General features: G+C 41.1%; 1 protein-coding gene and 1 long non-coding RNA gene across 4 annotated transcripts in view; both read right to left on the minus strand.

Annotated features, from left to right (window-relative positions):
* Nucleotides 1-2,241, minus strand: part of LOC125892143 (uncharacterized) — a 37,801-nt gene extending 35,560 nt beyond the window's left edge. For both annotated transcript variants that reach the window (XR_007449710.1, XR_007449711.1), the window contains exons 1-2: nucleotides 1,895-2,241; nucleotides 51-159 (exon numbers count right to left, since the gene is read on the minus strand). This is a non-coding gene — a long non-coding RNA (uncharacterized LOC125892143). The remainder of the gene's footprint in view (nucleotides 1-50; nucleotides 160-1,894) is intronic.
* Nucleotides 2,242-9,262: 7,021 nt separating this feature from the next.
* Nucleotides 9,263-23,360, minus strand: LOC125892138 (dystroglycan 1-like). Of its 2 annotated transcripts, none has more exons than XM_049581928.1 (3): nucleotides 23,079-23,360; nucleotides 14,560-15,126; nucleotides 9,263-13,173 (listed from the first exon to the last, which is right to left on the minus strand). In XM_049581928.1, the coding sequence occupies exons 2-3, from the start codon at nucleotides 14,980-14,982 to the stop codon at nucleotides 10,864-10,866; spliced, it is 2,733 nt and encodes a 910-aa protein (XP_049437885.1). In that variant the 5' UTR covers nucleotides 14,983-15,126; nucleotides 23,079-23,360; the 3' UTR covers nucleotides 9,263-10,863. The 2 variants fall into 2 exon arrangements, with proteins under 2 accessions (XP_049437885.1, XP_049437886.1); XM_049581929.1 differs by lacking the exon at nucleotides 23,079-23,360 and adding an exon at nucleotides 22,952-23,074.
* Nucleotides 23,361-24,341: the final 981 nt, after the last annotated feature.

Consider the following 24,341-nt stretch of genomic DNA (forward strand, 5'->3'; position numbering starts at 1 on the left):
GCAACCAAGCTCATTGTGTCAGCCCTTACACAGCATTCAAATGAACTTACTTCATTCTTTCACAAGATGGCGCTGCAGTCATTGTTGGTGGGAGGACAAGAGGCAGGCTGCAGATGAGGTGACAACTTCAACTTCATTTTTTTTAAATCATTTTCAGTGCTGCAAGAGAAAAATCAACTCCTTTTTACTCCTTTTTTAAGAGAAGCAGTCATTAGCAATGAAATTCATAAAAGGGAACACCACCTAAATTAAAATGTCCATGATGTTATTTTCATGGCCAACGAAAGTTCAATCAATAATTGCGACTATGAGCCGCTCCCTCTCAAAGCCAGAAACCAGAGAAGTAAGTCTCAATCTTGTCATGTCATCAAAGATAAAGTCTAGAGCTGCTCCAGAGACAATGAATGGGAGCCTGATTTTATGGACTACAGAATGTTTGTTTTCTTTTTTATACCCAAATGAGCTTTATGCTATTGTAGTGTTCTCAATCCAGGACAGAAAGTGCACATATATTCACAACATTCCCCTGGGTGCTCTAACTATCATCTATAACTGCAAGTGAAAATCAAACTTTACTTTTAAATACAGTAAATTTCCAGCACAGAGCTTTGAAGTGCTGTTGCTGCTGTAGAGTGACTAACTGACAGCTACACAACATAGACAGCAAACTAGCTCAACAACAAACGCAAGTATAATGCTGAATATATCCAACTATGTGAACCTCGGACTAATGACTAAGAAGAAATCTGGACCCCGTGGCTGAACCAGTTGGGAACCACTGATCTATAACATCTTTCCCAATTTATTGTCTGTAGAGCAGCTTAAGACTTTATACCCTATGACAGTGATACTCATCTTACAGCCTGTGGGCAAAATCTGGCCCGCAACAGGGTGCTGGGTGCCCCCCTACCATTTTCAAATTCACGATAAAAAATAAACTGAGTCACACTGGAATTTTTACTGTAAATAAAGTGCTGTAGTGCATAAGAAGCATCAAATAAGAGCTTGTTTATCAAAAAAGTCCCTGGGGAGGATTCCCCAGACCCCCTGACAGAGGGTCAGGTTATGTCCCACATGTCCTCAAAGCCTAGAAACACCCTTGCCTCCACCTGGGCTGTGCAAGGCTGCTGCGATGGGCCCCTGGCTTTCTGTCATTTTGGAAAAATAGCCCCAGGGCAAAGCAAGTTCAGTACCCCTGCCCTATGACATCACAGATTTGAGTTACAGCACTCTAGTTTTTGGATAATGCCTAAAGTTGTTCATTTCTACTAATATTTTTGGACTGTTTTAGACCATAGGAATAACATGTATGAACTGTGAAAGTGGGCATAGACCCCCTTTAAGTGTCAGGCTCCCTCCAACAGTGATAATTAAATGTCTATAAAAGAAAAGGTCACACAAGTAAAACAAAAATGACAATCTAAACTTAAGGTGTAAGTTAACATAGGGATAAAATATAACAAATAAAATCTTAAATGAAGTAATATAAATCAGACAGCAATTGAATTGAATAAACTGAATGCAAACGCAAACAGTAACGTAGTAATGAATATATGCAGTCTTATAAACACACTATGAGCTAGGAAGACAATGCATTGACTTACAGTAATTTCCTGTATATTAAAGCTAAATGTATACGACCCTAATTTACCCTAATTTTACAGTAACCTAAATTACTTTGTGGAGATCTTTTTGTGCATTTTTTCCTGTGTTAACAGGTAGTTGTCCTCAGTATTCTTTCAACCAAAGAAAAAAACCAAGCAGCTAACAAACTGTTTCCAAACCTCCTGTAAAAGTTACGTTAGCTTGATACACTTCTAAAACAAACTCAACAGTTAAGTAAACCAAGTTAATTCAATACATATTACTGATAATATGATATTGTTTTACTCACCATTGAAGCTCAACTCTGAAGCACCGGGTTAATCAAACATGGTTCAAACAGCCGGTGTTTCCGGGCTAACTAATTAGCATGCTAATAAGCTAGCAAAAAGCTCCTAATTAGCCGTTAAGTCAGCTAGCAGGACGCAGAGTAGTTAGCTAACGTTAGCACTCTAAAATGCAAGAAAAGAAAGAAAACCGCCGCTGCTCTGTGTTTTACAGGGTTAATAATGTCCTTGTTATGGTTTTTATAAAAAGCTAATGAAACACAGACTGATGAAATTGGTTAATTCTGGGTCCCTACAAGCTCACAAAACGTTAATGGTTGGCTAATGTTGAGATCAACCTCCAGGGCGGACGAGTGCAATGCGGAAGTGCCCAAAACTGCAATTCATCGGCTGGCCACTGGGGGCTGGCTGCAAAACAGAGCAAATCCCCATTGACTCCCATGTTAAAATGTCCAACTTTACAGCTAAAATAAACATGTTTACAGCCTGGTTCAAAAAACAGTTTTGATCTCTATGGCTTATTTTGCCATTCATGACAACTGTACCGGAGGTGAATTTTTTTATAAAGATCCCTTTTTAATATTATTAAGGCTTCAAGTTCGGCATAATTAAGGTCGTGGTCACGTTGACTTAACAGACTGTCTGCTCTCAACTTGACCTCTTTACCTGTTTTGAGCAGATGCTACTTAAGCTAATCAGTCTATGAGCTGACACAAGTATGTGGACAACATATGGCATTTGATTATTATTTCTGTATCTTTCCTCCACCACCTGTGTTACCCCTTTTGGCTTAGTAAGGGTTATTACCAAAACAACAGTAGCAACACATTTTTGTTAAAAAACCTTAAATCTTTGGGTTGCGTTTGATCTTGTGAGCTTTTTATGTTTAAAATGACTATATTTAATGGTCTATGTGTTTTTACATCCAAAAAGTAAAATTGGTACGGGACCTGCATGGCTACATTTCAGAATTATGCAAAATGAAAATGGCATTGACAGTAGATTTAATTACCTGAGTGCATCTATAAAGTCAGGTGAAACCTGTATAGATACAGATGTACTGCAGGAGCACATTGGTATATACATACTGTGTAATGTGCAAAACATTTTTAATGGTTTGCCTATTATAAAAGATGAAATATATACCCCTTGCTTCCCTGACAATTATCCTTCATCATTATGATGTTTTCTTTTATCATTGTGCTTTCAGCCTAATGGGAAACAGAGTGCCACATTTCTTGGGCTTTGGGCATCTAATGAGGCCTATTACAGAGTTGTCCATATCATCTGGTGCTGCCTACCATCATATCCTTTCTATTTCCACTGCTAAGTAGCAGATCACCTTACCGCCTCCTCAAGCACTAGGGTGCATACAAAGGCTGATTACCTCTTCTTTTTTTAATCAAGAGAAAAGTTTGTGTCAATAATACTTTGCAGTAGAAATAATTACCCTCCTGTTCGCAATGAGAGCCTGGCCTGACATGGCTACAGGCCTAATTAGAATTTGTTATGAACCCAGGAATTATAAACACGCTTACAAAACACCCGTTTTGATTAGTGTTCTGCCGGTGTCTGAAATATAAAAAGATACAGCAGGTGTTTTATAAACACTGAGTGTGGATATGAAGAAATCTGTGAAGCAATTTCAAACAACTATAAAGCAAAGCATTTGTATTCATCTGTGCACTCATATTTTAGAAATTAAAAGTTGTGAAACGGATGAGACTGGAGGTTTTATGCTGCGCAGCATCCACAACGGCAGGTTTTCAAGCACACTGCCTCACACACATCAACAACTGAAAGGTCAGTTCTTCCTATAGGTTTCATGAGGTCATACATTTTTCATCACATACATTAACTTTCATTCCTGATACATAATTAATGAGAGCAGAAGGAGGTTGATGAAGTGAGAGATTGGCAGGACATAAAATAGCCTCAACCCCACATTCTGATACACCCTCATTACCTACTACTTGCTGCTGTTATTGATTAGCTCAACTCCATTTGTAGATTCAAACTACTCAGCTGCTGTTGTTGCAGTTACCTGATCCTTTATGGAAAGTATTAATAGAAAGCACATCACTACATACGGTCAAGCTGCTTCAGAAACTACAGCAGGTTATGGACTTTCAAAGTAAAGTGTTTGTTTCAAGTGCAATGCAACTTGTGCTGTTAGACATCAAAGCTGAGGTGGGCAGTGTAATTTTGGCTTTATTGGTTTTATTATTAACTTTGAGCATATTGTGATTCAAGTGGTCTGAGAAAACACTAGACATCTGTACCTCCCCTTGGCTCTGATTTATGGCTTTAAATAATCTAGGCTGTAGCAGGTGACCTTGGCCAATCACAGGTCATTTCAGAAAGAGAGAGCCCAGAGGGAGTTTCACAAGATGGTCTACAAACGCAGATGCACGCGCACGTCCCTTCAATAAAAGCCTGATTCAATGGCGAAGAATTCTGCAGAAAATGTTGCTTCTCCAGCGACAGCAATAACTGCCTCCACTGCACAGCAACCCCCAAAAAAGGAAGATGAGCTTCTCAAGTAGAGAGTCTAAAAGAGAGTCTGACAATGAACGAAATAATAATTTTGCTAATAGTTTATTCTCCTGCCAACAGGAGCTAAAGGCTCACGGCTGCAGCTTCATGTTCACGTCGATGTAGCTAATGTTAGCAAGAGCCTCAAATTACAATGTGTCCTCCAACTTACTCGGCACCGCTACAGACCACCTCGCTGGGGGCAGCACTTCTAGAGACTGACCCCGACTCAGCCACTGCAGCAACCCAAATCCAGCCATGGCAAACCCCAGCTCTGGTGGACCGGACAGCTCCAACTCCCCGCTAAATCATCAAACTTTCTGTTGCTGCCATTACACATGTTAGATCCAGTGCTACTGCTGGCCACCAGCCCACTATAACATCCTGCGCTGGGGGGTTGCCCTCAAAAGCTGCTACATCTGTCAACTGAAGGTCCGTCTCCTGAGTTGCAGCCTACACTTCTGCCAGGAAAGTGGTCCACAGCAGCGGGAAACAAGGCAGAGGGACAGAGGAGTGGCTAGCTAGTTAATTCTTGTCTAATTTGTGGTCTGATAAAGATAGTGGGGCATTAAGGGGCTGAGCGTATTCGCTGTGTGCAGCTTTACAATGAGATAAGATTTAATAATCAATGTATGGGAATTCTGAAGCCTGTGCATATGTCTGGTGGGAAGGGCTTGGAAGGAGCGGGGAGAGCTGCAGGAGCTGCCTTTTCCAGATTTCTGCCCACCTGTGCTTTAAAACAAGCAATTCAAACTAAGAGTCATTTGGTGCATTTTACCTAACAAGGTCCAGTTTGAATAGTTGAACAGCTTACAGCCGGTCACTGCAAGAAAAAGGCACACACAGTGTTTGTAATCCAAACTGCCCTGAGTAATACTGGTGTCCAGTCCTGTGCTTTCTCCCAAACTCAGCCCTGCAGAGCTGCTGTCAGTTGCCTGCATTGCGAGGGAGATGTGACTCCTGTCTGTCAGCGGTCAGTGACTCAATCATGTGCTCCCAGAATAAAATATCATCCTACAACTACATATTCTGTGTGCCAGAAGTGTCACACAAAGACAGCCTGAGGCAAACATTCCTGCAGTTGTTGGTGGCTGCTATATTACACAATATGTTCTCAGAATCTGCAAAGTTACAGAACAAAATAAAGGTTGGTCTAGGTAACCTTTATAATCACAGCATAATGATTAACAGGGGAAAGTACTTGCTAAGGTCTCATGTAAGCCATGTACATTTAGGGGCTGCACCTAGTGATTATTTTAATTATCTATTTATCTGCTGAATACAAGCTATTCAATTAACTATCGCGTAAAACCTTATGCACACAAGATAATAGAGTATTTTACACAGATTTACTGGCATTATCTCCTGGATATGATGGGCACAGAACAGAAAATATTCTGCCACACATCATCACATTATTCATCTCATTGAGATGGATGATGTTTTAATTCATAATTGTTGTCACAGCCTCTATAGTTCTCATCCAGGAAAGAGGCACGGAGGAAAAAACACCTAGATACGACCCCAGTCACAGAGATGCCAATCACACTGGACTAATGTTTTTATACAATCTGTGTTTGGTGAAATACAGTACGTTGTTTGAGGTGGAATTTTTACTTAATAAATGACAGACATGGCAGATTCGCACGGGATTAGGATCACAGACAATCCCAGGTAACGACAGTCCCTTGTGAAAAGGGCTTTAGATAGGAAAAAAATGCAGTAAAGTTTTACATCTGAGAACCCAGAACCATGAATTGTTTGTCATTTTTGCTTGAAGAATGACTTAATTCGATTAGAAAATAGCTGCAACACAATTTTAACTAGTTGTTGCAGCTCTATTTAAAATACTTAAGCCAATGCTATATATAAAATAGGTGCTTTCGTCATTTGTTGATGTTGCCAGGTGCCACTGTTTTGTTATTGCTGTAATGTACTGTATATATTGTTTGAACCCTGCACCGTGTTATTTATGCAACAAGAGGTGAGAGGTCTGCATATTTATAAACAGTACAAGCTGTATTTAATCACACGCTGTGTTTGCAGAGAGAGCCTTTAAGTCCAGTGTCAGCGATACATACTGTATATGAAAACGATCGTGTATGTAAATGAGCCAGCCGCCCACAGTGAGATGATTGTTGGCTAACTGATAAATGATTACTATATTCAATTTGCAACATAACCCACCTCATAATCACCAATTATGTGTTATAATGGCTGGTAAGGCTGAGCAAATGACAGCAAGGCAGATAACGTAATTACAGAACTGACAATGAAGAAATTAAAAAAGTACAGAACACAGTGTAAATGAAACTACAGCCACCTGAGTGGTAAGTTATGGGTATGCTTCAGGGCTATAAATAAGGCAGGTCTGTCTCTCTTTGCAATAAGTCAAGGTCTAGAGCAGGGGGTAGCAACCTTTACTTTCAAGAGAGACATTTTTGGCCCAAATAGCTCTCAAATAATCTGCTTGGAGCTACTAATAGGTCTAAATGAGCATTTATTAATATGTTTTACCAAGGAGGCTACTCTGCAGTGGACTTTTTACGACTGTTTGGTACTTTAACTTTGCAGGGTTGGCGGTTAACGCAAACAAATATGTCCATGTACTATTAAACTCTCTATTGTCCTCCAAGACTTATTAATTTTATCTCCAGAGCCACAGGTTGCCCACCCCTTGTCTAGAGGATGAGTCTGAGGATCATCAGTGATTGTGTGTTTGAGTATGAATGCTCTTTAAATGTACAAAAATAATACTAAATGCCTCTATTAATTGCCAAAACAACTTCTACCAAATACACATTATTGCTAAAATTACACCCAGAAGCATTCACAGCAGCTGAGGGACTTCTTTCTAGGACTACACAAGAACAAATCAAAATGTCTTGTATTGCAACTTGTACTGTGAGTGTGCATTTGTGGGGTCTGCATTGTGTCAGCACCCAATGAAACTGTTTTTGACCTCTCCCAAATAAGCCATCATTACACAAGCTCTATACTAAAAGAATTTGAGAGCAGATATTAGTCATTGTTATTGATATTTCTCCAAAAGACGTAGGAGCACCGGGCCAAAAAAAGAAAAACTACCCACCTAAATGCCACAGAAAGGGGGCACTTGTCTTAAAATATCACACTGTGTCACGGGCTGCCTGCTGTGTGTTTGGTTTATTACAACAAAAGAGTGTATAGCTCATTTTATAGCCAAAACCGGCTGACCATTAAGCCCTAATGTAGCGTGCTTCAATAAACAAGAATGTGACAACATTACTGTAAAGCGCAGCTACAAAAAGGCCACGGGTCTGAGGAAACATATAGGCTGGTAAAATAGATTTGGAAAGCAAAGTGAGGTGTAATACGTTTCATTTTTAACTTTAAAAACTAACTCTAACTTATCTCATAATTTGCACTTAATCTCCCACTTGTAACAAAGCATGTTAAAGGGCATCAATGGCCATTTTTAAAACACTGATATTATTCTTGCATATTGCAAGGGCGCACTGGGAAACCATTAGGTGGCAGCGTCATCACGGTAAAGGCTAACCGCCTGCCAGGGAGATATGAAGAGATTATAGAATTTCAACAGCCGCAATATAATTAAACACGATGTCACTTTCTGGAAACACTTTCCTCACTTCTTTCATCTTCAAGTAGTAAACAACAAAATCAGTGACAGGATTTCAGCACATAATGTACCGGTCATCCCGCTGGCAGAGAGAATTGGGGCTAGAAACAAGCACAGCATATTATGTTTTGGTAGCCAGCTAGTTAGATTGTTAAAAAAGAAAAAAAAAAAAAAAGGTAGCTATAGCTAATTCCATAAATACAGTAACTGCAGCCAAATGAGCCGGCATTTGTGAAAACCTGCTTGGATTTCAATGCTTGTGTATTCATGGTGAATTCATGGTGTTGAAGTCCAGGTTCTTGGAGCAGCCAACAATGGCAAAGACAGAACCGTCAGAACAGAACAGTCAGCAATAATTTATCACATCTGATAAACCAAGTAAAACAACACTATACTGCGCATTATCTGAAATCCAATTATAATAACACTCAAAGTTATTGTACTGTACTGTTTCTTCTCTGTACAAAGGGAGCTCAGAAGTTAAATTTGGACTCATACCCTAACACCAGGAATAGACAAGCATGCTGACTGGCACCGGGTTTTCACAAATGACAGCCCACTTGAACAGTTACTGTATTTATGGAGTTAGCGATAGCTGTTATTTAACAGTATAACTAGTTAGCTACCAAATCATAATATGCTGTCTGATGCCAGCTGCAATTCTCTTGTGAGCAGAATAACATTCACTGAAATCCTGTCATGGATTTTGCCATTCAAGTAGACAGTACTTGAATAATGTATAAGTGGAAGACAAAAGAAGTCAGAAAGGTATGACAGTTTCCCTGTCTTGTTGGTGTTTACAATTAGCATAAAATACATTTCAAAATTGGCCGCATGTTTATTTAGATAGCAAATGTTCTGCAAAATTCTATATTCCATTCGTATCACCACATCATACACGAGCAGGTGGCAGTGTTTTTACCATCATGTTCATATAGCCGCCATAATAATGATTATACTGTCACAGCAGCCACCAGCAGTATAAAACAGAGTAATATCAGTGTTTTATAATGGCTGTTTGTTCCCCTTTAATGCTTCTGACCATGTAAATACAATATGTACTGTATTCTATCAACACATTGAATTTACTGTACACTGTAATCTAACTGATTTGGTAAATTGTGTTAATCTGCCCATTAATAAACCTTATAAACATATTGAAAACATGTTTAATCCAATTCCATTTTCTAAAATAAAAAAGGGACTATACACCATATTTGAGGCTTTACAAATAGTATTACATTTTATTAATATATTTTCATAAAACAAGTTTAAGACTGTATCAAAAACTCAGTAAAAACATTAGATTTTTAACCATTTTTTCTTATGGTGATATCAGATATGAAATGTACATAATTCACATATTGTTGTGGTTTCTTTGTTCCCCATCATATTGAGATAATGCATTAATTTTTTGTGATGGGCAGGTAAACGTTCTTTTGTACCCTCACAAACTATAAAGTCTTCTTTTTTTTCTTCATGATTGTGATCATAAATCTAGACATACAATTAAAAAATAAAATTATTTCCCACTCTGGCCCTCCCTTTCCCCGACTAGGTTTACTGATAAAACACTAACATTATGGAGTTGTTTAATTTCACAGGCACACATATGTACATCCCCTTGTCCCCATGCCTCATCTGAACTGACAACAGGCAGTGCACTGAACAGAAGAGTGCAACACCTAGAGGCAGAGCAGTGATAATACAGTACTCTAAGCCCACCCACCCCTCATACCAACAAAACCAACTCAATATAAGACAGTGGATCCACCTCATTGACTAAGTTGCCAATTCTCACCCTGCTGTGAACCACAGCGTTCCATTGGACCCTTCATTATTGTTGTAGCAACCCCGCAAGGTTTGCCTTGTGACCACAGACATCACCTTGGCAACAGCAAAACCAGTCTTCTCACAGGCAGGTTCAGTGGCACACACATTAACAAAAGAAAAAAAAAGTCATTATTTGTTTTGTAACTTAATTAGGCTACATCTACAACAGGCGTGATCAGTGTAATGTCCTTTGTGATCAAGTACCAGAGGAATCTCAGTCATGTGGTGAGCTCAAGGATACAAAAAGAAAATCTTTTCTCCTTATTGGACTACCACTTACTGCGTTCAATTCTGCGCAAGACACATAGTGCAAGGTTTAACAAGAATTTGCATAAGTGCAAGGTTTGCATGTTATTGTCAAGAGGGAGCAAAGCATAGGAGAGAACGGGGAGAGATCAAAGTCTAAGAAACAAACAGATTTCTGTGTAAATAAAGTGTTTCATGCTTTCAGTTTGGCTTTTTGTATTTCATTCCCCTCTAGAAATAACAGGTGCAAAATCTTAGTAAACCTAGCTGAAGGACAGATAAGAGTGATATAGAACTCATAAAGATTAACATTGTGAGGGAGAGCCTCAAGTCTGTTGTCATGGTGACATCTGCTCAAAGGCCCTGTGGGCTTCAGTCTTTCCTGCTTCTTTATTATTTTCTATACAATAGAAATAGTACATCATTGAAGATAAAATTGACTCTTCTTGGCAAAAACAGACAAAAAAAGAATATGCAAGAAGTCAAAAGCAGATCTGAAGGACAACAAAAAAGAGTGCTGAAATAACAAACTGTTCCCCATCCATTTGCCCTGTGCCAGTAGTTGAATTGTACGATACAGTGTCTTATCCATGATGGTCAAATATGTGGGTATGGTTGCCTGCTCCTCTACAAAGTCAAAGCCATTTCATTGAACACATGTAAAATTACTCCTGTAGTAGTTTTCAACAAGCATCCCTACATTGCACCTGCTTTCCAAACTGAAAGCTCTAGTGTGCGTTAGGGAGGCACGTAGGGAGGTGGTGACCTGTATGAGGTCATGTTCTTGGGGCGAGAGCCTTTGCCCTCTATGGGGACAGTAAATGGTGGAGGGGGCTGGTAAGGAGGTGCATTAGGATCATCATCTTGATAAACAGAATACTCCTCCAGCAGATCCTGGTTAAGCAGGGTACTGTGTGGGCCAGCCATGTTAGGATACTCTGGAGGGGGAAGTGGGGGCTTCTCCTCCTGAAGGATAAGAGGGATGCTGGAGGACGGGGGCGACTTGGAATCATCTAACTCATCTGCAAATATTATGGGGACTCCTTTCTTGATGAAAGTGGCCTGCTCCTCTATGGTCATCTTCCCTTTGCGCTTCTTGCGGTAGCACACCATTGCAATGATCCCGGCTATGAGCAGCAGGGCAGCTACCACTACAGCGGGAATGACAGTGTGTAGGTAAACATCGTCAGTACTCCTACGACCTGTCCCAGGTGAAGGTGTAGCCGTAGGAAGAACAGGCATTGGCACCTCTCCTGGTGGGATGAATATGTAGCTCTGACATTTATTGGTGCCACGAATGGAAATGTTAATGGGTTTGAATTCAGGCTCCATGGCTTTGATGAAAGCTACTTTCGGAGTCCCTTGGGGTTCAGAAATCCTGTTGCTGAGAACTGTGATCTGGTCCTTTGGACAAGGACTCTGCTGGAGACTGTTGTTGGTCCATTCCACCACAATGGAGCCTCTAGTGATGTTTCTCAGGGTAACTGTGCTACTATTGCGATCACCGAGGGCATAAGCTAACTTTTTGGTCAGAAGAATCTTCTTATGGACATCATTGCTTACAGTTTTGGGGTCACCATGAAAACGAGCAGCAAACACCACTGATGGTTTGTCATTAGAAGACCAACGGTTGACTTGCACCTCAAATGCATCCATGATGCTCTTCCCACCCTTATCTGTGGCCAGCATAAAGTACTCGTGTTTCCCCTCATGCTGCTCCTCTGGAAGGCCATACAAAAGCTGGATAGTGCTGTTGAACTGGATCCAAGATGTTTCACTCACTGCCTCTTTGGGAGTCTTCTTCAAAGTCAAACGCAACTTATCAGTAGTACCATCCTCCTTGTCAAAGAAAGTATCAGGTGGAATCTTAACCTCAAAGTATGTGCCAACCCATGCATTCACCTGATCAATGGCGTTACGGATTTCTGGGTTTTGATTTGAGTCTGGAGCCAAAGAGAGAGGAGTGGTGCGTTTGGGTGGTTTAGGTGTGGTGGACTTGGGCTCCCGGGGAGGTGGAGTGGTGGTTTTGACTTTCCTGGGTTTCTTTGTGGCAGAGGGTTTGGGTCTTTTGGTGGTGCTTGGTGGTGTTGGCGAAGCAGTGGCCTCCACAATTGTAGGCCTGGTCATGGTAGGCTGAATAGGGATGGTGCTTGTAGTTCCTAGTACTCTTGTGGGTTGGGGAGGTCCAAACACAGGTGTGTGAGCTATCTGATCTCTGACCCTCATTGTCGGCTTCACCGGAAGAGGCAAAGGGCCTCGGACAGGGGGAGCAGAGTTGTCTGTTGCTGGGGCAATAGAGGGCGAAGTTGGGGTGGGAATGACACGTACAGGAGGCTCAGGGTGAGTTGTTGGAGGAAGCAGGGAGGGCACTGGAGTGGGAGTATTGTACAACTGCCGTTTGACCCGTTTCACGCCATGGGGCTTTTTGTTGACAATGTGCCAACCAACCACTGGGTATCCCAACCTGGCAGACATGGTCCCATCCTTTGCTGAGGATTGAACACTGTTAATGTCAGGAATACTGCCCTGATCAAGGGCACATCCAAGTTTCCATGAAAGTAGGGCCCCATTTTCCACCACCTTCTTGGCATTCCCTGGTCCAGCCATGAAAGCAGACATGTCAAATAAGCGGTTATTGACAACGGGGACCACCCTCATGTGCTCCAGGGGCACATGAGAGAATTTTCTCATGATGCCCAATAAGTTAACCCTCTGTTCAGCAACCATCTTTGTCAAGTCAGCATCCAGGATGACCGTGAGGACAGTGACGAGCTCCTCAGAGCCACAGGTGAAGGGCTGGACGCCGCTGATATCAGACTGTAGAGTGAGCAGAGCTGGCTCAGTGTCCGCCCGTTCTTCTGGGTACACTTCAATAGAGAAGACCGTACTGGGGAACACTTGGCTGCCAGTCTTCTCAATTATCTCCTCTCCAGACACCAAGATATGATACACACCTTTATCCTGCTCAAGGGCCAAGCCTCTCAGAATGCAGCTCTCTTTGTCCCAATATAGCCAGGAGGGTAAAGTCTCCTTTCCCATTTCAGTGAGCTACAGGAGGAAAAGGAAAAACACTATTACTTTTTGTATTACAAGGATACTTCTGAGATGTCTGACAATGAAAAAGCCATTACTTATTTCATTAAGTGATAATTCACTTCAAAAATAATTATGAATAGCCATTAAAAAGTTACCAGGACACAAGTGATGTCCTAAATTTACCCACCAAGTTTGGCAAGGAATTTTAAAAAAAGAAGAAGCAGAAAGTATTGGCAATACTGAAGTTGTTACTAGGATATGTTGCTAAAACTGTGAATCAATTACTGTATCGTACACATCACCCTGTATTTAATTGTGTTTGTTTCTGACCAAGTTGCTGGTGTAACAGGAACTAGAAAAATGAAAAAAAAAAAAAAAAAGAAAAAGAGGAGCTGAATGCAAAACCTTTAAATATCTAGCGTAAAAGCAGAAATGCTTTCACTATCTCCCCGGCTCCCACCCCTCTACAAATTCCATTCAGCTTATCAAATCCCACCAAATATGAACAGGAAGCAGCGTGAGCTTCTATTCATAACAACTGTGTGAGTCATCACTCTTCATTTTGAGTTATTACTGTATGACAGGATATCATTCTGCATCACCACTTGGGCCAATAATAATCTCATCTCATTCATAAGTCAGACTGGAACAAATTGCACCAAAGTCAGCTTTAATCAGTAGTGATACAGTGATCAAAAGTGAAGGGATAAATACCATACGTTATGTGTCAGAGAAAAAAAAACTGCAGTCCCCATGAGGGACATTAAAGATAAAAAGATATTTAATTTTTTCACATTCTCTTTAATTCTTATTTTGTTTTTTTCTCCACTATACTCAAGCCCCTTTTTATCTTTATTATACACTTACAGAGTGTAGCTACAGCCAAAATACAGTATTTTTCCAATATAATTTAAATTCAGTCCTGAAAAATGTTTTAAACCTTGAACTGTAGCAAGGTGAAGTTCAGATTTTTATTCAGCATTAACATCAAGATAAGGGAAGAATACATTTTATATATATTTTTATGACAGTCTATTGTGAACCCTCAAGCCAGTAGTACACAAGTAATACTGGGGTTGGGTCTAATAAAAAGGCACCTCCCAAATAAAAAGGAAAAAAAAAAGACCTTCAGTTCATCAGCATCACAACAAAGTCCCCCTTTATTCCCCAATTTGTTATTCCAAGTCTCTTTTTTCAATACTCAATGACTGATTAACTCCAGTCTCATCAGATGATGTTAAATAATTTACATGCAATTATTTGTAAATACCACCACATTAACATTACATTATGAGGCACTCGACGTTACATGCCAAATATTTTCCCACATAAAAATCAACGCTCGATTTATCTCAGCATTAAATTTTCCCTGTTATGTTTCATCTTCAGTGTACTTACATGGACATTACAGCTTGCATTGGCAGGTCCCGGTGGAACCTTCAACTGGAACACCTGGCCCACGATTGCAGAGGAGTCAGGGATGCCAGTGTGCACTCCCCCACTCTTTGCAGAGGAATCTGGGATAGCTGTAGGCGGCCCCTCACCGACTGAAGATGCTGCAGCCTGGAGCTCGGAGAGCACAGAGGACTGCATAGAAGCCTCTAGTTCCACAGATATCATCTCCACCAGTGTCTCTTGCTGTTCTGGCACAGTGCCCTGGGCCATGGTCACCAGAAGCCCTATTACCAGAGGGATAGTCCTGCACGAAAGAAGCCTGCTCCTCCCAGCATCCCCACAGCTCATGTCTTTCCGTTTATAGTGCATAGCAATAGGCCTTTGGGCTGCCCAACAGATGTCTATGAACAACTTAAGAGGCCACATGCACTGACGTCAGTCTGATGATATGCTTGTGGGTCAGGTTCCCTAATTATTGGCTATGCTCACAGATGCAGTGGTTTCTCTTTGTTGTCCTCTGTGACCCATGAAGAGCTCTTTGGCACCCTGTTAGACAGCCATGTCAGCCAGCTGTGTGACAAAACGAAGAAAGAAATAAACATGAGTGTGACATAGTGACAAAAGTAACGACTATAAAAAATATCAGTAGTAGTATTACTGCTTACACAAAGTTTCTGATGATACTAGGGCTGGGCAATATGGAAAACATCAAGTACCACAATATTTTTGTATTATTTATCGGCAATATTGGGCTTGAATATTGGTGCTTTCACAAGATCTTTACACAATGAGATTTTTGATAAACAATCATCAGTAATGTGAATATAATGACTAAGTGGGTAAAGGCTAAAACAGTCTGGTAACTTCAAAAATTTCATCACCTTACTATAATGCAGCCTTTAAAACAAGGAAAAGACAACACTTAAGACTTTACAAAACCCAAAATCTAAGATGACGTCAAGTCTTATATCACAATATCAATATAATAGGTATATTTCCCAGCCCTAGCTGATACTATCTCATACTAAGTGATCTCAACACATCTTCCCACCCAAATACTGCCAACACATTTTGCACAAATTGAGTATCATGCATTGAACACGCTAGTTTAAAAATGGTACATGGTGCTATAGCAGAGTATGAAGAAGCAGCACAATTGTTCTATTACTTTAAAAAGACCTAGTGCAACATACTTTTAGCTGTGTCCGAAATTACTCCCCTTACTATCTAGTGGACTACATTTAGCAGGCTTGTGCCCATTGGCAATCAACTCTTGACAATTGAAGAAGCAATCACGGATTGTTTTTCCCCCCTGCCAATACTGAGAAACTAAATTGTCTCTAAAACATGATTCACTTACAAAGTCTACACATGGCTGTCATTACTGACAGGTGACTTAAAGCAAATTTTTAATCATGTAATTCATTTGTTACGTTGTCTTAAAGGAAAACTTCGGTATTTTTCGACCTGGGCTCTATTTCCCCATGTGTATGTGTGCGTATGATCCATGGGTACCACTCGTTCTAAAATTGGTTCAGTATTGAGCCGCAAAACGAGCTAAAACGGTAATGGGGGCAAATGCGTCCCGTATAAAAGTGATTTTTTTTCGCCACTGACCGGTTCAGATCGCCAGTGCTATCTCTGTAAATAGCATATGGTAGCGGCCCTGGGGCAGTGGTGAGTGTGAATGAGTGGAGTCAGCTGTCAGTCAGTGTTGGAGCAGAAAGGCGGAAGTTGTCCCCGCTTGGTAATGTAAATGAGTATGTGTGTGTGAAGTGTGTGTTACGCTAGAAGAGTCAGAGGATGGAATCTTTTACGTGCTACCCCCTGGAGTGTTACCGGAGTGTTTGGAGTGCTCAAATAAACGGGCCTTTTTCCCGAACGCAAGAACAGGATGTGGCGCAACACCCCGCACGGCTTTCACAGGCTGCCTTTGTCGGACAGCGAGATGCTGAAGTCAGAGTCAGAAATTAGCAAGGGCCACGGGCCATTTGGCCTGCAATTTATCCAAGAATGCCCCCAAGTTTTCGAAACAACTATATGTATTTATATTTTAACAATATTACAATCTGACATTAAAGTATAATTTTATTTTCATTAAATTAATTTACCGTCACGTCTACAACTCATTTTCCAGACAACGAGATTGCACTGATTACGTGAGAGTAATCTGACAGAGAAGGGGAGGGGGCTTTGCTGTACCATAAGTATAAATTAACTATTTCTTGGGTGATCTGTGTCTACATGAATGTTAAATTTTAAATTAACTTACTTCCAGGATTGCATCTAAGGAATTTATAGTAATTTGGCCTTGTTAACAGTAAAAGTAACTGTAATGTGGTGAAACATTAGTACTACTATCAGTAGATTAATGGTTAAATCATCACATTTAAACTGGTTAAATTACAGGAAATCTGAGTGATATTTTGCAACATACCTTTATGTAACCAATTATTTATTTCATTTATAGTGGTTTCTACTGAAGAGTGAAGACACTATCTTAGTTGGTTTTGCTTTTAATGTGCTTATTGTTAGAACATAATTACAATTTTTTGATGGCCCCCAAACATTTTGAAAATGCCCCCATTTTTTAGACCATGGAGGCCAAAATTGCCCCCAAAATATTTTGTTAATTTCATACCCTGGCTGAAGTTGTGGCTAGCTGTGCTACAAATGGATGCTAACACTCCTCTCCAGACACTGCGCCTTGCAGACCATCGGGTCTGCAGTGCTCACTTCTCCCAAGATGACTACTGCCAGCCGAAGAAGAGAAAACATCCAATCCTGAAACACCTCTTCCTCAAAACAGCTGTCCCACGAGTAGAGAGAGCTACAGACACAGTGGAGCAAAGATCGCATCACACAGCCCAGAGGTAAGGGAAAGGCTAAGTTAGCATGCTATTTACAGAGATAGCACTGGCGATCTGAACCGGTAAGTGGCGAAAAAACACACACTTCACACACACATACTCATTTACATTACCAAGCGGGGACAACTTCCGCCTTTCTGCTCCAACACTGACTGACAGCTGACTCCACTCATTCACACTCACCACTGCCCCAGGGCCGCTACCATATGCTATTTACAGAGATAGCACTGGCGATCTGAACCGGTCAGTGGCGAAAAAAAAATCACTTTTATACGGGACGCATTTGCCCCCATTACCGTTTTAGCTCGTTTCGCGGCTCAATACTGAACCAATTTTAGAACGAGTGGTACCCATGAATCATACGCACACATACACATGGGGAAATAGAGCCCAGGTCGAAAAATACCGAAGTTTTCCTTTAACACATGTAAAGCAAAACTAGTTTCTGCTGTTTATAATTAGAGAGACACAGACAGTTTCAGTTGAACCTCTGTGTCTACTCTTATATAAGGACTAGTGAACGTGTGAAGGAAGGAGTGATTTTGGACACAGCATTTGTCTTCCCACTACAATTTATAATTGCAGCAATATTTGGAATTAATAAATCACCACACAAGGACTGGCTGAAAAACACTGATCCCAAATGCAGGCAATTAGTTATGTGTGCCAACAGCAAAAACAATATATTTCCATTTTCTATTTAGATTCTACACATGTAGTTTTAAAGCAATAAACATTATTAGCAAAAGGACACATTGATCTCCTACTGATCCTCACTTCTGTCATGGCATTTTCAGTAATAGCGATTCTCATGAGATGCACGAGTGTCAAAGGTTGTTTGTCTTGGTTGTAAGTTTTAATTAGGTGCCCTGGGGGTTGGAATTAGAGTCTCCATTGTGCTGACCCAGCCAACCTCAATCCTGTAGCACTCAGAAACGGGCAGAGGAGGGTCATCCAATTGCCTGGAATCCTAATGCTTGACTGGCACAAGACTGTGACGTCAATTTATACAAAATATTGCCTGTTCTAAACTGCTCCAAACCTCGACGCCTTCTTACAGAGGGTCTTGGCAAATGCGTGTCATTCACTGCCCAACATTCTGATCAACAACCTGCGTCATGAAATCAGTCAGTCTATACAAAAAAAAAAAAAACATCTTTCTAAGAATGTTTTATGCTGTTTGAACCCACCCCCATACTATTTGGATGATTCATACAAGAAACAGCCAGTAAATGAGGGTTGCAATGGGATGGGGATCTCCTGGGAACCAATACAAATGCTTCAATCACAAAATGTACATGTATTTACCCTAATACAGGCAGGAGCAGGCGCTCAACCACATTGTTTTGGGATAAGCTATAAAATGTAATGAACAAAATGAGAAGTAGTCATTATTAAAATCATCCATGCACGCAAATGCATGGTCTGCCAGTAAAATGTATACCTCTGAATGCTGTGGCAAATAAAGCTAAGCTTCACAAGATTAGTTTGCTTCTCTCACTCATCCACCCGCTTTCTCTTTCTCTCACTCTCGCTACTCAGGCAATCAAACATATACATTTTTTTTAAAACCTGAAAAACATTAAAATAACATTATCACTGCTGCTCTGACATATGACATTCCAGCATCTGGTCTGTATCTGTTCTTATGGGAAATGACATCAAGTCTCTTAAGAGAAAAAAACAAGGGCGAAATCCTTCACATTTTCATTCATTTTAGTTCCCAGTCTCTGAAGCAGTTTTTTTAACCTTTAAAACCCATTTAATAAGGCTTGTTTGCAATTCATGTACTCTAAAAGGCAGCTTATTAAACAGCTGAGTGACTGTACTTTCCCTGCTGAATGGGGCAGAAATATTTTCAATAGAAAACATTGTTGCAGGTGGGTGTGATCCGAAACTCTGTGGGAATTGGTGGTAATGGCTGGAAATCCTGCAGATTCTGTGCACACCTCTAATTTCATCTTATATCATGTTGTAAAGGACAAGAATAAAGCGGATAAAGTTTAAAGGCTTACAAGACATTGGCATCAAACCTCGTGAGGGGCAATTGTGTCTTTTAAGGCTTATAACAAGACAGCCTTCTGTAGCTGTGTGTTGACTTCATAATTTAAAAGATGCTGAGATACACTGAATGTTTGGCCACTTTAGTCGTATTTCAACAAAGATAACCTACCTTTGAAAAAGCCAATTAAAAACAGACTACAATACTATGAATCGTGTGGTTCAAATTATCTCTGACAAATCAATATTCAGCCATTTGTTAACCTGCCAAATTCATACCACTAACAGCTACTTCTGCAACTTTAGTTTCTGTGGATTCAAGTAAAGTCTCCCTCCTTCACTCCCTTTACAACAACTGCCCACCTTGTTCTGATCTGACCATACAATTGTACGGAGCCAGTATCTAGATAGTGGTGTACAGCTCAGCCAAAGCTATTGAGACAGGCCAACGCACTGCTTTTGCATTAGAAAGCGTATGATTCATCACTGGACAAAAACCTACATACTAAGGTAGCTACAGTCAGTTATTTGTTTGCTGGGAAAATCAATTGTGTCAGTAGATCATCCAACGTCAGCGGCAAACAAAAACAAGTAGGCTAATATATGCAAGACAAAACAACTCAAACCATATTGTGTAATCTATGTATTTGGCTTCCAGTGTAAATGAGGATGATTAATATCTAATGCGGGTATACGGTGTGATGTTCCTGGCACAGTAGTGGACTATTATGACTAGACTGCCAGCTGGGAAAACAAGAACATACAATCAATTCGCATCCACAGGGCTCCCTGTACTCTGCATGTAGTTTGCTGGATGGATGGATCAAAGAAATAGCATTTCATACACCAAGATATATCAACAAGAAAAGTCACCCTGTACATGAAAAAGTAGTAACACATTGGTAATCTGTTTTGCTAATGTGACATTTTGCCACCTACTCACAACTAGGCGGGGAGTTCTGAGTCATGCCTCACCTAACCCATTAACCAAGTTGAGACATGCACCTTATCTGGCATCTTTATCTACTGAGTCAGTTCAGTGGGATTTATTCCCCATCACCCACTCACCCTGCACAACCCTCTTCTGACTGAAGATCCTAGACAAAAAAGGAAAACAAATACCAAGAAGCTGAATCTACAATATGCCAGCTGAGTGTAAAGGCAACACATATTCATCTATCAATTTGCGTGTATATGTAAAACGCAAACATTAACATGAAAATAGGTTTTACCCATAGGCTTAATTTAATTCAGAATGAGCACACCTCACCTCAGGCTGCACCCCTTCACAAACACACACACACAAACACGCATGTGGAGAAGGGAGGGAAGCGACATCTGAGCATCAAAGTAAGCACTCCACAACGTGGCCTAGATTTTATCACGTTCTCATTTCACAGTGTGCGAGTAATTTAGAATCCAATCCAAACAACATCTCATTAAGAAATATGAAACGTTTTATTCATTTTGATTTGCAGTGTTCCAACACGTTGTTCAAACAAACAACAAAACAATATCAAAATAAAACATGCATAATGTAGCATGTAATGACGGCGTGTCATTTGAGGGAAAGGCCGACAATCAAAACATGGCTTAACAAGATGAGGCCATGTTGCCTGTTGTTGAGAGGACTGACCTTAACATCATAAAAAAATGTTTTGTACTCTATCACCATCACTCTAAGAGGGGAGCACACACAAAGCTAATTTGTTGAAAAACACAACCTGCTTTAATCACATTGCACATTACTAATAGAGAGGATAATTGTGACTCATTGTTATCATCATGACAATTTCCAGCAGCAGTGGGGCTAAGCTATAGGGCACTAAAATATTTAAGACAAGTAGCTTCAAAAGCCCAAGCACGAAAACAAAGGTTATATAAAAGTGTTGTTTACAAGATTTATTTAGGTGTTGAGTGCCTCATTTTCCACTGATCACCTATTAAAACCTCACTGTTTCTCTGACAAGCCCTTTTTATGTATGATAAACAGTGCAATGACACAGGCATGAGTGTGGGGGATTTCTGCCCATTTCACAACGTCGCCTGCACTACTGGGGGGGGGGGGGGGGGGGACGAAACCCTTTACAACCACGGTATCCGTGCTGTCTGCAGTTCAACAGTAGTTAAAACTTTAAAACCATCAAAAATAATTAGGGCTCCGATGCACAGTGGCACTCAGGGCCAATTGAATTGACGTACCACATCCAGCAGCCTCTAGATAGTGCATGAGCTGAATAACAAACATATCCACAAGACAAGCTTGCTTTGCAATTGGATGTTTCCCTTGTGTTGCCCTCTACACTGTTCAACCAAGTAATGAAATATGTGGAGAGAAAACACAAACTCGGCTTTGGCTGAGTGAAAAGTCTAACCTGGCTTGATGACCTGGGAGCAAGTTGTTTAACGCTACAGGAAAACTACTGTAGGCTGTCAAAACCCAGAGTTGGAAGACAACAAATCTGTTTGTTTGGTGTGTTTCTGTGAATTCAGGGGTATCTAAAGCATTAAGGAGTAAAGTTTTAGGAGAAAACAACAAATCTCTGCTGTGTAAAGCCTCCAAACAAGTGACACTTCTAAGTATTAGCTGTTATGATGTAACGTTACCAGTTGATTTTAATTCATGTAAACTGATTTCCAGCTGCTGATGATTGTGACATTACTAGCCACACACCATTTCTAAATATTAAGTTACATGGCAACATAAGGTTAAAGCAATGCTACTGGAGGTACACGTTGGGAAATACACGCTAACTAACAGTTAATCATAAGTTAGGTTAAACCAGCCCTTCTCAGTTTAACATCAGCAACGGTAAACGTTAGATAGCCTGTGGTTGATTACAACAAATGATGTTTTAATCGTGTCATTAAACAAAACACCGACATCTTTATCACTAACTATCAAACCTTTTACGGTTGACATTTGTGTCCCAGTAGCCAGTTACTGTCTCCCAGCTAACGTTAGCTAACTAACTGAAACGTTAGCTACCGGGCCCGTTTCAGTTGCCCCCGTTTCTACTGGAGTATGTAGACGAGGCCTTTGTAAATGATAACGCCACCTACGACGTTCAACCTTGATAAATCATTTAACAGCCCACACTGAGTTAACGCTACATTTGTGAGGCTACGAAGCCCCAAAACTGGTTAGAAAACGACAAACGGCAAATCCAGTAACTAGTGCTATCCTGCATCTGTCCGTCGCTAGCGCAGAGATGCACCTGTTTTATTCTAGGCGGAACAAGCAGCGAGCTGCTGCTGCTGCTGCCGGGGCATCCGCCACACAAACGCCTAGCTCTCTGAAAATATTGCAGCTAACGTTAGCGCAGTCAGCCCGCGCTACTGCTGCTGTTACCAACAAAAGCCCTCCATAAGGCTGTGTTAATGTGAGCCAAGCTCCATCACTTCCAACCGTCGAACAGCAAAGTCGAAAAGACCGAGCGGACTGAGCGGTGGTAGCCACCGAGCGGGGCTAACTAACAAGCTAACGTCAAGAGAGTATGCAGATGACAAAAATAGCTGGTTACCTGTCCTGTCAGCGGACGGGAGCCAGCGTTTATTCTGTAAGCGAGCCGAGCTAGCGAAGATGACGAGGATGGCATTTCTAACGAAGCCGCTGCTCAAACAGCGACTGAACCCAAAATTCAAACTGACCTTGTTAGCGAGCTAACGTTAGCTAACTCGCGCCGTAATGTCTCCTCTTCTACCCGGAGAGCGCCGCGGAGACTTCCAAAATGCCATTAAACATGCGCTTTCCCCTCAGCGCCGCGGACACATATCTAGCATTTAGGGAAGTGGAGTATCTGGGCACAGCCAAGGGAACAGAGATCTCCCTGGTTTAGTTAGTCTGCAGATAGTTCACTGCTCTGTATTGTAATTATGTCGGTGGCAACCCCTCCCTTGCTGCCTCCCTCTGTCCTCCTCGCAGACAGGTCTACAGGTTGAGGCCAATCGTGTGTACCAGCATGACTCCGCCTCCCTTTTATTTGGAGACATGCAGGTGAAAAGATAAACTGTTGAGGACACTTGCATTGAGTGTTTGGTTGCACTGTGCCCAATCGCCTCACAATTACATACACAACTTAGTATCCCAGCCTTGAGTGAGGCAATCAGTGAGTGTTTAACTTTCAGTGGGAACTCGTGAGGTGAACGGTGGCGACTGGAGTACCTTTTGTCCCTTTGTCCTGCTGGTAAACAGAGAACACCTTTTGTCTAGCAGTGTGGTTGAGAAAAAACTCATTTGCATTTATGCTTCTTGTACAGTTTCCAGCACTTTAAGAGCTTCTTAATATTTCTGAGAACATGCAACACTATTTAGTAACACAGGGCCGTAGCCATGGAGTCAACATTGAGGGGGACCAAACCTGCCCACAATTTAAAAACTCATTTCCTACTTTATTGTACTGATTATCAAAATGAAGTACAGCTATTCAGTATACTGGGCGGCACAGTGGTGCAGTGGTTAGCATTGTCGCCTGGTTCAAACCCAGGGGTGGGGGAGCCCTTCTGTGCATAGTTTTCATGTTCTCCCCATGTCAGTGTGGGTTTTCTCTGGGTGTAGCTTCCTCCCACAGTCCAAAGACATGCAGGTGAATTGGTGACTCTAAAACTGCCCGTAGGTGTGAATGTGTGAATGGTTGTCTGTCTCTATGTGTCAGCCCTGCGATAGTCTGATGACCTGTCCAGAGTGTCCCCTGTCTCTCACCCAATGTCAGCTGGGATAGGCTCCAGTCCCCCCAGCGACCCCCAACTAAGGAAAATGAATGAATTAATAAGTACACTATACGAATATGCAATACATGAGAGCTACTACTGTCTCCATAAATTACACATGCAGCACAACATAAATGACTGACACTTTACACAATCTTCACATGTGCTATATGACAAATACAATGCAATAAAAACAGTTAATTG

Source organism: Epinephelus fuscoguttatus, linkage group LG7 (genome assembly GCF_011397635.1).
Source record: "Epinephelus fuscoguttatus linkage group LG7, E.fuscoguttatus.final_Chr_v1".
Taxonomy (NCBI): Eukaryota; Metazoa; Chordata; class Actinopteri; order Perciformes; family Serranidae; genus Epinephelus; species Epinephelus fuscoguttatus.

Excerpts from the sequence above, each read along its gene's own strand:
- LOC125892138 (XM_049581928.1), bottom strand. The coding sequence starts at position 14,982 with ATGTGGCCTCTTAAGTTGTTCATAGACATCTGTTGGGCAGCCCAAAGG. Across the intron at positions 13,174-14,559 it reads ATGCAAGCTGTAATGTCCAT|CTCACTGAAATGGGAAAGGA; the intron begins GTAAGTACACTG and ends TTCCTCCTGTAG.